At 31.8% G+C, this 13,797-nt stretch overlaps 1 protein-coding gene across 3 annotated transcripts in view; it reads left to right on the forward strand.

Moving 5' to 3' along the window:
• Positions 1 to 8,143, forward strand: part of GKAP1 (G kinase anchoring protein 1) — an 87,636-nt gene extending 79,493 nt beyond the window's left edge. For all 3 annotated transcript variants that reach the window (XM_046664345.1, XM_046664344.1, XM_046664346.1), the window contains 4 exons: positions 1,830 to 1,893; positions 4,911 to 4,981; positions 5,502 to 5,579; positions 7,830 to 8,143. In XM_046664345.1, coding sequence (XP_046520301.1) covers positions 1,830 to 1,893; positions 4,911 to 4,981; positions 5,502 to 5,579; positions 7,830 to 7,877 — 261 coding nt within the window. In that variant the 3' untranslated portion in view covers positions 7,878 to 8,143. The remainder of the gene's footprint in view (positions 1 to 1,829; positions 1,894 to 4,910; positions 4,982 to 5,501; positions 5,580 to 7,829) is intronic.
• Positions 8,144 to 13,797: the final 5,654 nt, after the last annotated feature.

Below are 13,797 nucleotides of genomic sequence, written 5' to 3' on the forward strand. Positions count from 1 at the left end.
CTGGTTTGGTGAATGGGAACTAATAGATCTCATTTTGGACATGTTGAGTTTAAATGGCTGTGGATGCATGCATTGATGTTCAGGATGCAGTTGGACACATGGAGTCACAACTATGTGTATTTAACTTAAGTGCTCTCTTTTTCATGAAATTAAAAGTAATAATGGCACTGTATATTTCATTTGTACTCTTTATTATAAATTACATTGTACTAGGATTTTATACATTTAAGTTTTTGTAGATATATTTACGATTCAAGGTTGTATATACAAAGCTATATATGCTGTTTTTATGGGCAATATAAAGAGTTTTCACGGGTAATTTTGCTCGTTTGTAATTTTTGCTTTATGGGCTGACTTTAACCCCTAAAGGCTAGCATAAGAGGTGCCTCCATGTACATTGATATGGACCTTGGACAAAAGGCTTGAGCTAGGGATAGAGTTTGGTGAGATAGTGACATTGATTGAAGCCCTGAGATTGAGAATTTCATAGTGGATATGGTTTCAGATTCACAGTAGATATATTCATAGTAAATATGGTTGTAGTTCACTGTATATGTTTTTCCCATCATATTTTTATGTTTCCATCTGACTTATCTCCCTCATTCATGTCTAAGCTTCTCAAAACTCCTACTCCCTCATGTTTACTATGGTGCTTACTACTTCTGTTTAGTGTATTGTCTGCACTACTACTCAGTAACGTTATTGATTCATCCTCAGGGATAGTATATTTAGTAAAAGCCATCTTCATTGGACTTCACAAGAAAGATTTTTGAATCTGGTAATTTCTGTACATATCTGTGTACATATTGAGAGGAGAAATGACAAGTTTTTTATACTGATCTGTTTTCTTCCTCTGATCTCTTATTTTTCTGTAATTATTAAACGTATTGTTTTCTCTAATGTATTAATGTATTAAATATTTATAAATAATTCAGAGTGTTTTATGTGTTGAATAAGGGTAGCATAAGAGGAAAATTCCCCAGAATATGGACGTTAATGTGGGAACACAATTCCTGTTGTTTATAAATGTAGAATTGTGTCATTTATGTAGTTTGAGAAGAAGCTAAGAGACATAGAAAAAGAAATCGAAAAAGAATTGAAGAATATTTCAATAAATTACTAATTCATGTCAGCCAAAAATTAATTTAGCAATATTTGGTTAATGAAGTAACAAGAGATTAGTAAAGCCTTAACTGAGAAAATACAGAACTGTGCTGTACAGTAACCACTACATGTGGTATTAAATTAATATACCACATGGATTTTAAATAAATAAAATTAAGATTTTTAATTTTTATAAATAAAAATAAGATAAATTTAAAAATTTTATTAAATAAAACTAAATAAAATGTACAATTCATTTTCTCAATCACACTAGCCACATTTCCAGTAGTTAGTACCCGCATATGGGACAGTGGCAGATATAGAACAAATACAGAAAGTTCTGCTACAGTACTCGATAATCCTGGTATAGAGCTCTGAATCAATTTTCTTTTTGTTTTCATCTCATTATTTTGAATTGTATAAGGGTTTTATTTAAGGAAGAAAAGAGAAAGACTCTTCAGGAAAACTTAATATTATCCTGAATTTTTTCCACTTTTATCCCTCTCTTCTTTATTTTTCAGTCACCGATAATATTAATTTCTACTGTTGTACCAGGGATTTAATTTAAGCAGTAGACAGTTCCAAATACATTTTCCTCCATCTAATTTCTTACAGAAGTAATTTATGTCTCTGAGCAAGCTTAGAATTCATAGCTCCATAAATTGAGAGTAAGTCATTAATTATATCATTTACCTTTTAAAAATTAAATCTTTTTTCCTCATTAGGCAAAGTATAAAGAAGTAAAGGCAAGAAATGCACAGTTATTGAAAATGCTTCAGGAAGGTGAAAGTAAGTGATTTGTGTGTTTTTAGAATTAAAAGTTAATCTTTAAAAAATTTGAAGATAATTTTTCAAGATATATGATTTATCAACTCAACAAAATAAAAAAGTTTCCCAAAGTGATACAAACTGGACTGTTCTTGATAATTTTATTATTACATGTCACTCTTACAGCACCTTAGTATTACACAAGTTTACAATTATTCAGGTAAGAGAAACCCTTGAAATTTCACTTCTTATAAATTATTGGACTACATTTAGAGGGAAAGCAAGAATAACATTCGCTTACGATTCTGCTTTTTAATTATTAGAGGAGAAGGGCTATCATCATTTTAGGTTTTCCTTCTCCCCTCCCCCACTCTTCATGCTTCTGCTGCCACTCTAAACTTTCGGCAATAGGTCACTAGCAGGAAGACAAAGAAATCAATAAAAAATGATTAGAAATAATAAGATTAGTAAACATGATGTTATATGAAAACCCCCCAAATCAGTTGTAATCCTGAATATGTATACCTAGTGACTCTTACCTTGAAAGTTCTGTGAAAATGTTTCATTCAGTGCACAAAAGGAATGTGTATTAATTTTGCAAAAGAAGATTATAAACCATAAAAGAGACATAGAGAAAGACATGAATAAATGAGAAAATCTTCTAAATAGACAAAATTAAATGTAATAAACAATTTTCCTTGTTAGTAAATGTTAATGAAATACCAAATGTAGCTCATGTGAGTACTGTATAGCACTTAATAAATTAAGAAACTCACCTTGAAGAATAAGTAAACAGGATACAAAAAATTGTTTCAGATATGAAGATATGGGAGTGGAATTGTCCAACCAAAATTTAAACTATATTATTAAATAAGTTATCAAAACAATATGAGTAAAAACCAGAAATCATGTGCAGTTTAAAAGAATGTATGGTTTTGGAGTAGATTCAAACTTTATGACTTTACTCTTTTTAATAATATAACTATAACTTAACTATTATACAGCTTAACTGATGAAATAGAAGTTAAAGAGTAATGGGGAAATACGTTATTTGGACAATTAGATATCAGCATCCTGAGATTAATTTAGATCTCTACATGTTACTGAGCTCCATGTGGATAATTTAATGAATAAAATTATGAAAATAAAATAATTGTTTACAAGATATATTTCTAATTGAAGAAATTAAGGATATCATTGGCTATTGGATGTATGATTTTTAAATATGTAAAAAGTAAAAGTAAAGTAATATTCCTTACTTAAGGAAACATTTGTGAAAAGTGAGAAAGTTAACTGATAAAAGCTTACTCTCAAAAATAGATTAAAAATGGCTACCAGTAAATAACATCAGTGTCCATACTCCATACTATAAATAATCCAAGTAGAAGAATTTTACATAGGACCACTGAAAAGTTGAAAAGTGGTCCTATATAGGACATGAGAAATACTCACAGTACCTTAGAGTACACATCCTCTAGCATTTTAAATATAAATGTAAATACAGTCAGTTCTGTTATAATGCAACATGTAATGTTGCATGTAAAGTGTTCCTAAAAATATAATGTGTTCCACATATAATGTGTTCCTAAAAATCACCAATCTCTGCAAAATCACACAGTTAAAACCATAAGGTTTATGGGGAAAATGGAGTTGGGGAGTATACAACACTCAAAAACTTAGTCAGTGACACGTTAAAAAAAGATGGAAACAATAAAAACAGCCACACAGTTTTATACATGTGTAAATGGTTAAACACATAAATGCTATAATAAATATAGCACTTTACCTTGAAAACCTAAAATTTCTTGTAGAAGTAGGCTTCACAAGGGTTACAGCTTGTGTGTTACTGTTAAGTGACGGAAGAATGGAAAGTTGGTGTGGTTCTTAACACACAGTGAACTGAGATAGCTTGTAGATATTTGAGGTGTGTGTGCATGGGTGCAGTTTTGTGTTCATGAAATTGTGCTTAAACAAATGCAAAATTTGTGTTATGTTTAAGTTGTTCTCTAATATATCAGTTTCGTTGAAACAAATACATATTTTCAAAACAAGCTATAGAAGAACTGACTACGATTGAAATATAATTCTTAAAAATCACTAGTTCTCAGTGAGTCTATTTAATTCTTGGGATGGAGGGTAGAAGGTATAATTTGTAGAAGTTCCCAAGTTGATTCTTGAGACACTATGATTTGTTTCTTTTCACCTTATTGGATATCATATTAACCTATGAAAAATAAATTTGAATTACAGTGTTATATTGGTAGAGCTGTGGTGATCAGTACTCATATATTTGAACAATTCCTCCTTTACTAATTTTATTACATTTGTACCTCTTCAATATCTCCTAGCTTGTTTCCAAAGTTGAGGATTTAGATTTTCATGAGTTAGCTGTTACTATAGGTTAAGGAAGTTGTCAGCCGTGTAGAGATTTGTAAAGTTTAGGAAACATAGGGGCCAAATATAGATCTCTTGCTTCCCCGAAGAGAGAAAAACCTCCAGACAAATGAATAGTTCTAAGAGACCACAGATGTTATATTATCAGTTATGATCTTATGAGCTACATTTATTTGAATGCTTTATTGGTATGTAAAGTTGGACAAAAATAATTTTTGTGGGCGTTATGGTGTGTTTGCCCTGACAATTTAGCAAAACAAAACAAACAAAAACACTCTACATTTTTTAAAAATCTTGCTTTAAGATTAGTCAAGGTATTTAAAGTTTTTTCCCTGTGTGAAACTTTTAATTTTCTTGTGTCCTTGTCCTAGTGTAGATGGAAAAAATTAATCTTCATTATATTTGTACAATTAATATTTTAACACCACAGATAATGTAAAATTTCAAAAGAAAACTTCTGTAGTGATAATAATGATTAGAATTTACCAGTTAAAAATAAGAGCCATGGGGTCAAGAAATACATTCATTAAGTATGAGGACAATTAATCTTTGTCTGACTGGTCTGCTGTCTTGGTTCAGTAAAATACTGTTAAAATATTTGAGTGATTGAAAAGATTATAGTGCTGTTTTTCCTTTTTTGTCAGTGAAAGATAAAGCGGAAATACTTCTACAAGTTGATGAATCACAAAGTATCAAGAATGAGCTAACTATACAGGTAAGGAAAACCGTATGAGACTGGTTTTCTTAAGCTGTTCTTTAGTCCTGAATTATGAAATTTGACTAAACAAAAATACAGCCCATCAACACACTGCAAGAAAGTGATATAAATTATGCTTCATTATTATTGTGTAATAGAAAATTAATGAAGATTCTATTTACCATGCTAAGGGAGGTAGGTATGTCATGAAGAATAGGGGAAGACGGGGTTGTGTTTTAGTTGATGTAGACTATGAACACAGAGATAGAAAGGGCAGCTAGAACTTACCCTGTTCATGGAATTGATTTCTCCCCTCCACACACTTATTATGTGGTCTTCTCTAAGAACAGTGAGCTTGTCCTATCTATCTTTAATATATAGCTGAGTAAAATGCCTAATTGAAATCGGGGAGGGGTTCTTCTCTGATGCTCATTCATCTAGTAGTCAGAAATCATCATTGTGAATAAGTCTCAAGAATGAAGAGTATGTGCCTGAAAAGAAAAAAGGAAGTCTTTTTTTATTAAATATTTTGTTATAGGTGACTTCACTTCATGCTGCATTAGAACAAGAAAGATCTAGAGTGAAAGTATTACAAGCAGAATTAGCCAGATATCAGGTATGCTTTTATAATTTTGAAGGTGTTTTCATTACGAGTAATACATTTGGGATAGATACTATGTGAGCATAAATGCATTATTTTATTCTTAGGCCAAAATTTATTCACCAAACATTAATAATTTTGTTATTATTGGTCATATAATTTACATTTTAGAAAATGTTCAGGTTATTCTAGATATTGGTATATACAGCAGTAACTTAAGTAATTCAGAAAAATCCTTGGTGTACTATGTAGATGACATGACATACATGCCATTGAATCATATTGAGGGAAGGCACACAGTGACATTTACCCCATTATATAATAAGTTTAGTCACTCAGGTACAGCAGTTATCTTCTAGATATCTTCATTGTAAAGATATCTTTTCCCCTTTGTAATTAATAAATAATATGTGGAGTGATACTTTGAGATTATGTGATTATCCTTTTCTTTTTACCCAATGGTTTCAGCGTCCATTGATGATATTTGTCAGTTATTATTTTGGTGGTTGCAATATAGTGATTTTTCTGATTCTGTCATTTCTTCTGCGTGTACAAGCTAGAATTCAGCATTTTTTTCTGGGTGAAGCAGTAAAAAGATATCAGTGCTTTGTTTCAGTATATGATATGTATATGTGTGTATATGAACACACACATATATATATATTTTTGTATATACATATGTATGTGTGTCTAAGTCATGATATAAAATGCATTAATTAATGTGGGATCAGAGTTAAAAAAGTTTGAAAGCCATTGGTGGCCTAGAGAATATAAAAGTTGTTTAGCTCCTACTTTGACATCTCGTCAGTCCAGGAAGGAGAATTCCATTTGCCTGGAAGGCTTTGAAAAGGATCCTTGAATTTTTTTTTTTAATCTTGTTGAGAAGCAAGGTAAGAGTTTTAAGCTGTATAACATTGGTACCTATGTATAGTGATTATCTAACTTAGAAAATTTTTTGGTAAATTTATTTTAATTTTCTTGCTGTCAGGAAATAAATCTTGTTTTTAATACATGTGATTACATATCTCAGGCCCCACGTAACATCTTAATACTTTTTTTCTCTGAACGAATCTTTGTGAAACTTTTGTCTGTTCAGGAGTGAATAATGGCATTCTTAGACTTGACTTTTTTTTTTAAAGAAGGTTGATATAGAAATGTTTTTGACCACCAAGAGGGAAATTACAGGCATAAAAAGGATGAAAGAAACAAAGAGAAGCTGCTAACATAATTTAATGAGTCTGGGTTCCATGTGTCCCTGATAGAACCACCACTTTAAGAAATGCACTTCCCCAGACAAGTAGTTCCCAGGCTTGACTGATCATCAGAATTACTTGGGAACTTTTTGAATTGCAGATTGTTTGGCCCACCCTGGTAATTGTAAATAAATAGGTCTTGTTCAAAGCCTGGACATCAGAATTTAAAAAATATTGCTACTTAGGTGATTCTAATGATGAACTAAGTTTGGGTACCATTGCTATAGTTTATAAAGATGAAGAAAAAACTATAAAATTATTGTAAGATAAATACATCAAACCATTATTTATAAGTTTAAATAAGGGATAGAGTAGTTATGGATGATTTTAATTTTCTTCTTTGTACTTGTACTTTCCATATTCCTATAATGAATATTTGCTTTTTAAATCAGAATAAGGAAAAAAATGTTATGTTAAAAATAACTAATGTAAAATATTTCTTGTCTTTTAAGCTGCCTTTCTCTTTCCTTGGCTCAAGTCAAATACCATACATGGAGTTTCATTTGGAGCAAATTAAATACAGATGTGTATATGTCACTGAGCAATATAAAAAGTATAACCTACTTTTCAACCCGGTGATGAACAAAATCAGCTTTCTAATGCTGTCTAATATGAACAAAACTAGATAGAACTTGAATTAGAAATTGAATTACCCAAAAGAGTAATGAATTACCAAATTTTCTCATCATACAGAGCAAATTGTTTATTTTAGTATTGATCAAAAATTTTATTTTTAAATAAGTCTTGGACAGTCCAAATGAGCTCTAAAAAATAAGATATTGGGTAATCTTATTAAGTCAAGACTAATTCAAGTAGAAGTAACTGTTTTCTACAACCTATTTTAATCATTTGTAAAAATAATTTAGTGGTACTCGCATCCAAATTTGCAACAAACTCAGAAAAGAAATTTCTTCCATCTTCTACCCATAATGCCTTTGGTCTCATATAGTCTTAAAATGAAAATGCCTCCAAATGGTATTTCCTAAATAATTTGCCCTATTTTTCTTTACAGGGTGGCAGAAAAGGGAAAAGAAACTCTGAATCCGACCAGTATAGGTGATTCCATTAGCCTTTGAGGTCAACACAAAAGTTAAAACTTTCAGGGTTTTGCAAAAATGTATATATTTAATGCTGTGCAACTGCTAAACTATGCAGTTTTTGTTGAAGAAACCTAAAACAATTAGTATAGTTTTATGTCCTTTTGGCTGAAAGTGGAAAGAAGAAAACTAGAACTCCAACAGAACTCAATGATTATTGTTTACTATCCATATTTCTTATCACTTTAGTTTTTCATCAGTCAATAAAACTAATTTACTCTTCCATTAATATGTTTGAGTTTTTAAGTTTCAGAAACAATGTGAAAGTATTATTTTTGCTTATAGCACGGTCAGTTTAATTGGATCATCTAAGTTCAGTGAATATTTACTCAGCACTTTCTGCATGCTAAACCCTATGGGACGTACAAGATGAGTGAAAAATAGTAGCTCAAGTAGCTTCTGCTCAGGGGAAATAGAAGGTGGGGGTGGGTAAAGACAACAGCAAAAAATTACCATACAGATTAGACTGTGATATCACATTGTTTAGAAATTGAGAAAATTTGCATGAGATAGTTTTTGGAGGGTAGATACCTTTTCTATAAATTTATTGAGAGGCATTCCAGGCAGAAAGAACAAAATCTGGGCTGAGGTATTTGTTTAAAGAACACTCTGGCTTGACAGAAACGTGACACATTGAGCACAGAGAATGTTGATGTGGGGGAGAAATGAATGAGAGACTTTTCACTGCTATAATCAATTACTAGAATAATTAGTAGTTTATAGGGTTAATTTTTTTTAGTGTACTCAGTGAAATACAAATATGATTCATTAAATTACAGAGGGTTTTTGGTTTTATAACAAAGATGAGCACATAAATACTGGTCTTGGCCTCCAAAACCAGCATTATATGAAAGATTCTACTTCATGACACTCTTTGAAAAAAAATACTTAATGTCATCATTGCTTGTGTGTCTGGCTTCTTCCATGAAGTTACATAATCCTTGCAAAGAATTGTGACTTATTATTCCCTATATTCCCAGCACTTTGTCCTCTATGTGGCATAGAGTAGATTCTGAAGAATTATTTGTTTGATTAATTAATAAAGTGGTAATACTTTTTACCTAGTTTTTCTCTAATTTTACCCTTGATTAAGAATAGATACCATCGGAACCTAATTAATTCATTAAATATATATGGTAATATTCCACGATACCATATTTTTCAACCCCATGATGAACAAAATCAATTTTCAAATGCTGTTTCAATTACAGTTGAATTACCCAAGTAGTTAATGAACTGATTTACCAAAGCATGCTATATTATTATCTGCTTTTGACTGTCTACCTGCACATTATCCATTTGGTACATTATCTAGTATCTACCACAGTGCCTGGCACATGGTAGACACTCAAAAGATAGGCCATTTTCTACTAGTGTATTGGTTTAAAATCACCTGGGCTCATAGAAAACCTTATTAATCATCTTCTCTTGTGTTGGGTATTCTCTAGATTACTGTATTCATAGCTCTGAATTCTTTTTCTTAGATTGATGTATCCCCTTCTATGGATTAATCTGTTACTTCTAGGCCAATATATCAGTTTCAACTGGGAAAGCTTTATCAAGTAAGAGATAGAAAAGACAATTCAGTCGTCAATTGGAGATTTCTTCCATTCCATTAAATTGATTTCTCAGGCATTCTCTTTTAATAAATATCATTACTTAGATTATTTTCCATTTCCTGGATGCTCAGTGAAATTATTGACAGCTTATTATGTGCCAGATGTTGTGCTAAGTACTAAAGATGCAAATATGTCCACAACTAATTGGAAGAAAACAGGATGTAAAGAAATCACAAAATATTCCAATAAATAATAATACTGATATATTTAAATTACTATTGGAGTACAGAAGAAAATGAGTTTTATTATTTTACAGGGCTATCTTACACAATTTAATTATTTCAAACTCCATTAATAAAGTTTTACTTAAAAAGTAATTATGGAAATATAGCCAGTCAATTAAATTCAGCAGATATTTTTGACATTTTTTATAGTCTGTTAGTAAAGCTGGAAGAACTAGAGCTATGTACAAGGCCCAGTTCTTTTATTTACTATTTGTATAACCTTGGCTGATAATGATAAGTATTCAATAAGTGACGGAATAGAGTGAAATTTGGTATCAAATGAGAACAGCTAGTGAAAGTATTGGGTAAAAACTGTGTGAGGTGGGTGGCTGGCCCAGTGGTGCAGCGGTTAAGTTTGCATGTTCTGCTTTGGTGGCCCATGGTTCGCCAGTTTGGATCCTAGGATTCCAGGTGCAGACATGGCACTGCTTGGCAAGCCACGCTGTGGTAGGCGTCCAACATATAAAGTAGCGGAAGATGGGCACGGATGTTAACTCAGGGCCAGTCTTCCTCAGCAAAAAGAGGAAGATTGGTGGCAGATGTTAGCTCAGGGCTAATCTTCCTCCAAAAAAAAAATTAAAAAAAAAAACAAACTGTGTGAGGTGGAATCTCTACCTTCAAATTATTTTCAGTCTAATAGGAATAAAAGCATAGCACATAAGTAACTAAAATTCAAACTAGAATACAGTGGATTCTGTAACAATTTTATGCAAGTAAGAAGAGAATGTATTTTTTCAGGAAAGTCAGATGTCATCTATAGAAAAAATAACATTTTTAAATTGGTTCCTAAAGGATAGGCAGCTTTTCCACAAAGTTTTAAAGGGCAGAGGTCATTCAAGGAAAAAGGAAAATAAAAAAGAGGGAAGAAGGAAAAGCAGTGGATATGTTCAGGGAACAGGGTGCCTTCATTTTGCCTGGAGCATAGGACAGTAATGAGACAGCTAGAAAGGTAGTTTGGGGATAGCTATCATCCATCTTAAATTTCAGGTTAAGAAGTCTGCATAATTTGGTAGGCATGGGGAAACCATTAAAAGTTTGTGGATAAAGGAGTGATGTAATTAAACTTGCTCTTTAAGGAGGTTGAAATGACAGTGATGTAATAGGAAATTATTAAAGAAATTAATTTGGAAGAGAATGTCAAGGAAGCTTGTATACTAGTAGAAATAGGAGGTAAAGAGGATCTGAACTAGGGAGGTGGCTGTGGTATTCAGAAAATGGAATGAAAAAATGTTCTCGGGATGGAATCTAACAAATTTGTGTAGAGTGAGGAAAAGAACAAGGGCATCAGAGATTAAAAACAAGATCTCAAGCCTAAATGAGAGGGAGAGCGACAGTGCCATTAGAAGGGTAGATTGATGGAGGAATTAATGTGGAGGAGGTGGACAGAATTGACTTTTGCCTTGTTAAATTGGATTTGCCTACAGAGCATGTAAAAGTAGAGAGTCCGTCAAGTTAGAAATAAAAATCTTGTCCTTTGCAGAAAGGCTAGAGTTACAGATTTGGGATACATCTACAATTAAGTTGTACAAATAGTTGACATACCCAAAGGAGAAAGGGTTTGAAGAGAAGTATTATTGAGGATAGACTGTGGGAATGGTAGGAGACAGAGTGGTCAGAAAGGTAGGAGGTGTGGTTATGAATGTTTTAGAATGGTCTCAGGTTATGAGCTCAAGGAAAAACTATTGGATTTAGCAGCTAAAGGACACATTGATGACCTTCAAAATAGCTTTTTAAATGGCACAGAGCAAGGCGTTGAAGAAAAAGTTAAATTCTTTAACACTTTTGGCAGTTAAAGAAAGAGGTCCCAAGGTCCCTTGAAGGGGCTACAGGATTGAGTGAGGGTTGGTTGGTTTTTATTTAGGATCTAGGAGACCTTTACAGTGTTCATAAGCAGAAAGGAGCCAGTTAAGAAAACAAAAATATGGCGGGGTGGGGGTAATGAGGGAATTGACTTTAGAGTTCACCAATTAGGTATTTTCTTGCTATTATATAATTTGGTTGCCTTATCAACCCTCTCTAATACGCAGTTTAATTCTAAATTAAGCTGCTCTCTGTTTAATGGAATTATAACAATTTCCATGTAACAATTTCAGAATGTCTATGCAGAACTTAAGGGTTTAAAAAAAGAAATATAAAATGATTTCATGACTGAAACATTAGTAGACTTCCATGATTTAGCTATTTTACACTATGGGAAGGAAAACTTCCTGAACAACAGCCAAAATGGTGGGTGAAAGACAGTCTAAGATTCTCCAAAGTCTGTAAATCACTAAGGAATTGTTCTGGGGTAAATTTTTAATTGAATTAAAAATGTTATTCACTTAAAGTTTATGCCCACTGCTAATGTGGTTGTTAGGAAGAGATATACCCATATCCACTATGTACTAGTTAGCGGCCTTGTACTTTGGTTTCTGCCTTTTGGAAAAGCACTATGGTACTATGTTTCAAGAGCCAGAAAAATGTTTATACCCACTAATTTATCCTAAGAAGATAATTTGAAAGAAGAATAAACTTAAAAAGATCTATACAAGTATAACAGTAAGTATAATACAGAACTATGGAATAACCCAAGTGTTCAACTTTAATGTCTAACTCAAATATCCAACTTGAATGACTAATTAATATAACACATCAGCAGGGATTATGATTATGCAGCCTTTAAAAAGTTATAATTAGGACAACTATGTAAAACATGGAATGTGTTGAACAAAGTTTAAATATAAAAACAAAATACAAACCTGTAAAGTGATTTATAGCTATATGAAAATATATGTGCATATGGACAGACTGGAAAGTAGTAATTCCAAAGTAAAACTGTTTGTGTTGGGATGGGGAGCTTATGGGAAAATATGAGTTAATTGGTTCCCCTCCCCCAACTTTTATCTTATGTACTGTTTTTTGTAATAAAAGAAGGGAAAAATACTACTATTTTGATTTGTGTTAAGTAATTTGCTGTTATGGGAGTAGGTTGTATTACTCATTTTATTGACATGTTCAATTGAATTGTGGTAATTGTTATGGGACACCTCCTGGACATGGAAGTTTTTTTTTTCTTTTTAAATCAAGAACCCTCACTATAGTAGAACTAAACCAGGGAAGGTAGCATTGTGAATCAAAATGACTGTGTGGCTTCAAGAACACTTGTAAAGTTTCAGTCAACCAGCTTGACATTTCCCTTTTTTTATTTCCCATTTTAAAAATTTTAGAACTTTAGAAGTTTTACTACCCTTAACTATGTCATATTGTTCTGGTGACATATATTCGAAATTAACTTTTTTGAGATTCATATTACAAACTAAGATGTGAATTATTTTAAAAATTTTATCATTAAATACAATATGCTCCTTGTTGTGAATTTGTTAAGGAAGAGAGAATTTTCTTCTCAGTACCTCAGTATATATAATGGCTACTGATTGTACCATCTTAAACAAATTAGTTTTTTAAAACACAACTTTATTGAGATGTCATTGACATATAACAGCACATAATATATGGGGATTAGTAGTGAACATGCTTTGTCATTTCAATCCTTTGAAATTTAAGATTTGCTTTATACACCAGTATGTGATCTACCTAGTAAATGTTATTTATAGACTTTAAAAGAATATGTATTCTGGAGTTGTTAGGTACAGTATTATACTTATATCCAATTAGATCAAGTTTCTTCAAATCTAATGTATCCTTAATGATTCTCTGTCGTCTATTCTCTCAGTTACTGAGAAATGTAAAAATCTGACTGTGATTGTGTATTTGTCTACTTTTCTTTATGTTTGTCAGTTCTGCTTTTGAGGTACATACAAATTTAAAATTGTTCTATCTTCCTCGTGATTTTATTTTTACAAAGTGACTATCCACTAGCATGGTTTCTGCTTTAAAAGTCTGTTTCATCCAATATTGTTAATAGCTACACTAGTTTCATTGCACTTAGTGTCACCATGGGTATATTTGGTAGCATCCTTTTAATTGTCAATCTTTGTGTATCCTTGTATTTTAAATAGATCTCTTGTAAATATTTTTTTTTTATCCAGTCTGACATACTT

The sequence above is a fragment of the Equus quagga genome, chromosome 6 (assembly GCF_021613505.1).
Source record: "Equus quagga isolate Etosha38 chromosome 6, UCLA_HA_Equagga_1.0, whole genome shotgun sequence".
In the NCBI taxonomy this organism is placed as follows: Eukaryota; Metazoa; Chordata; class Mammalia; order Perissodactyla; family Equidae; genus Equus; species Equus quagga.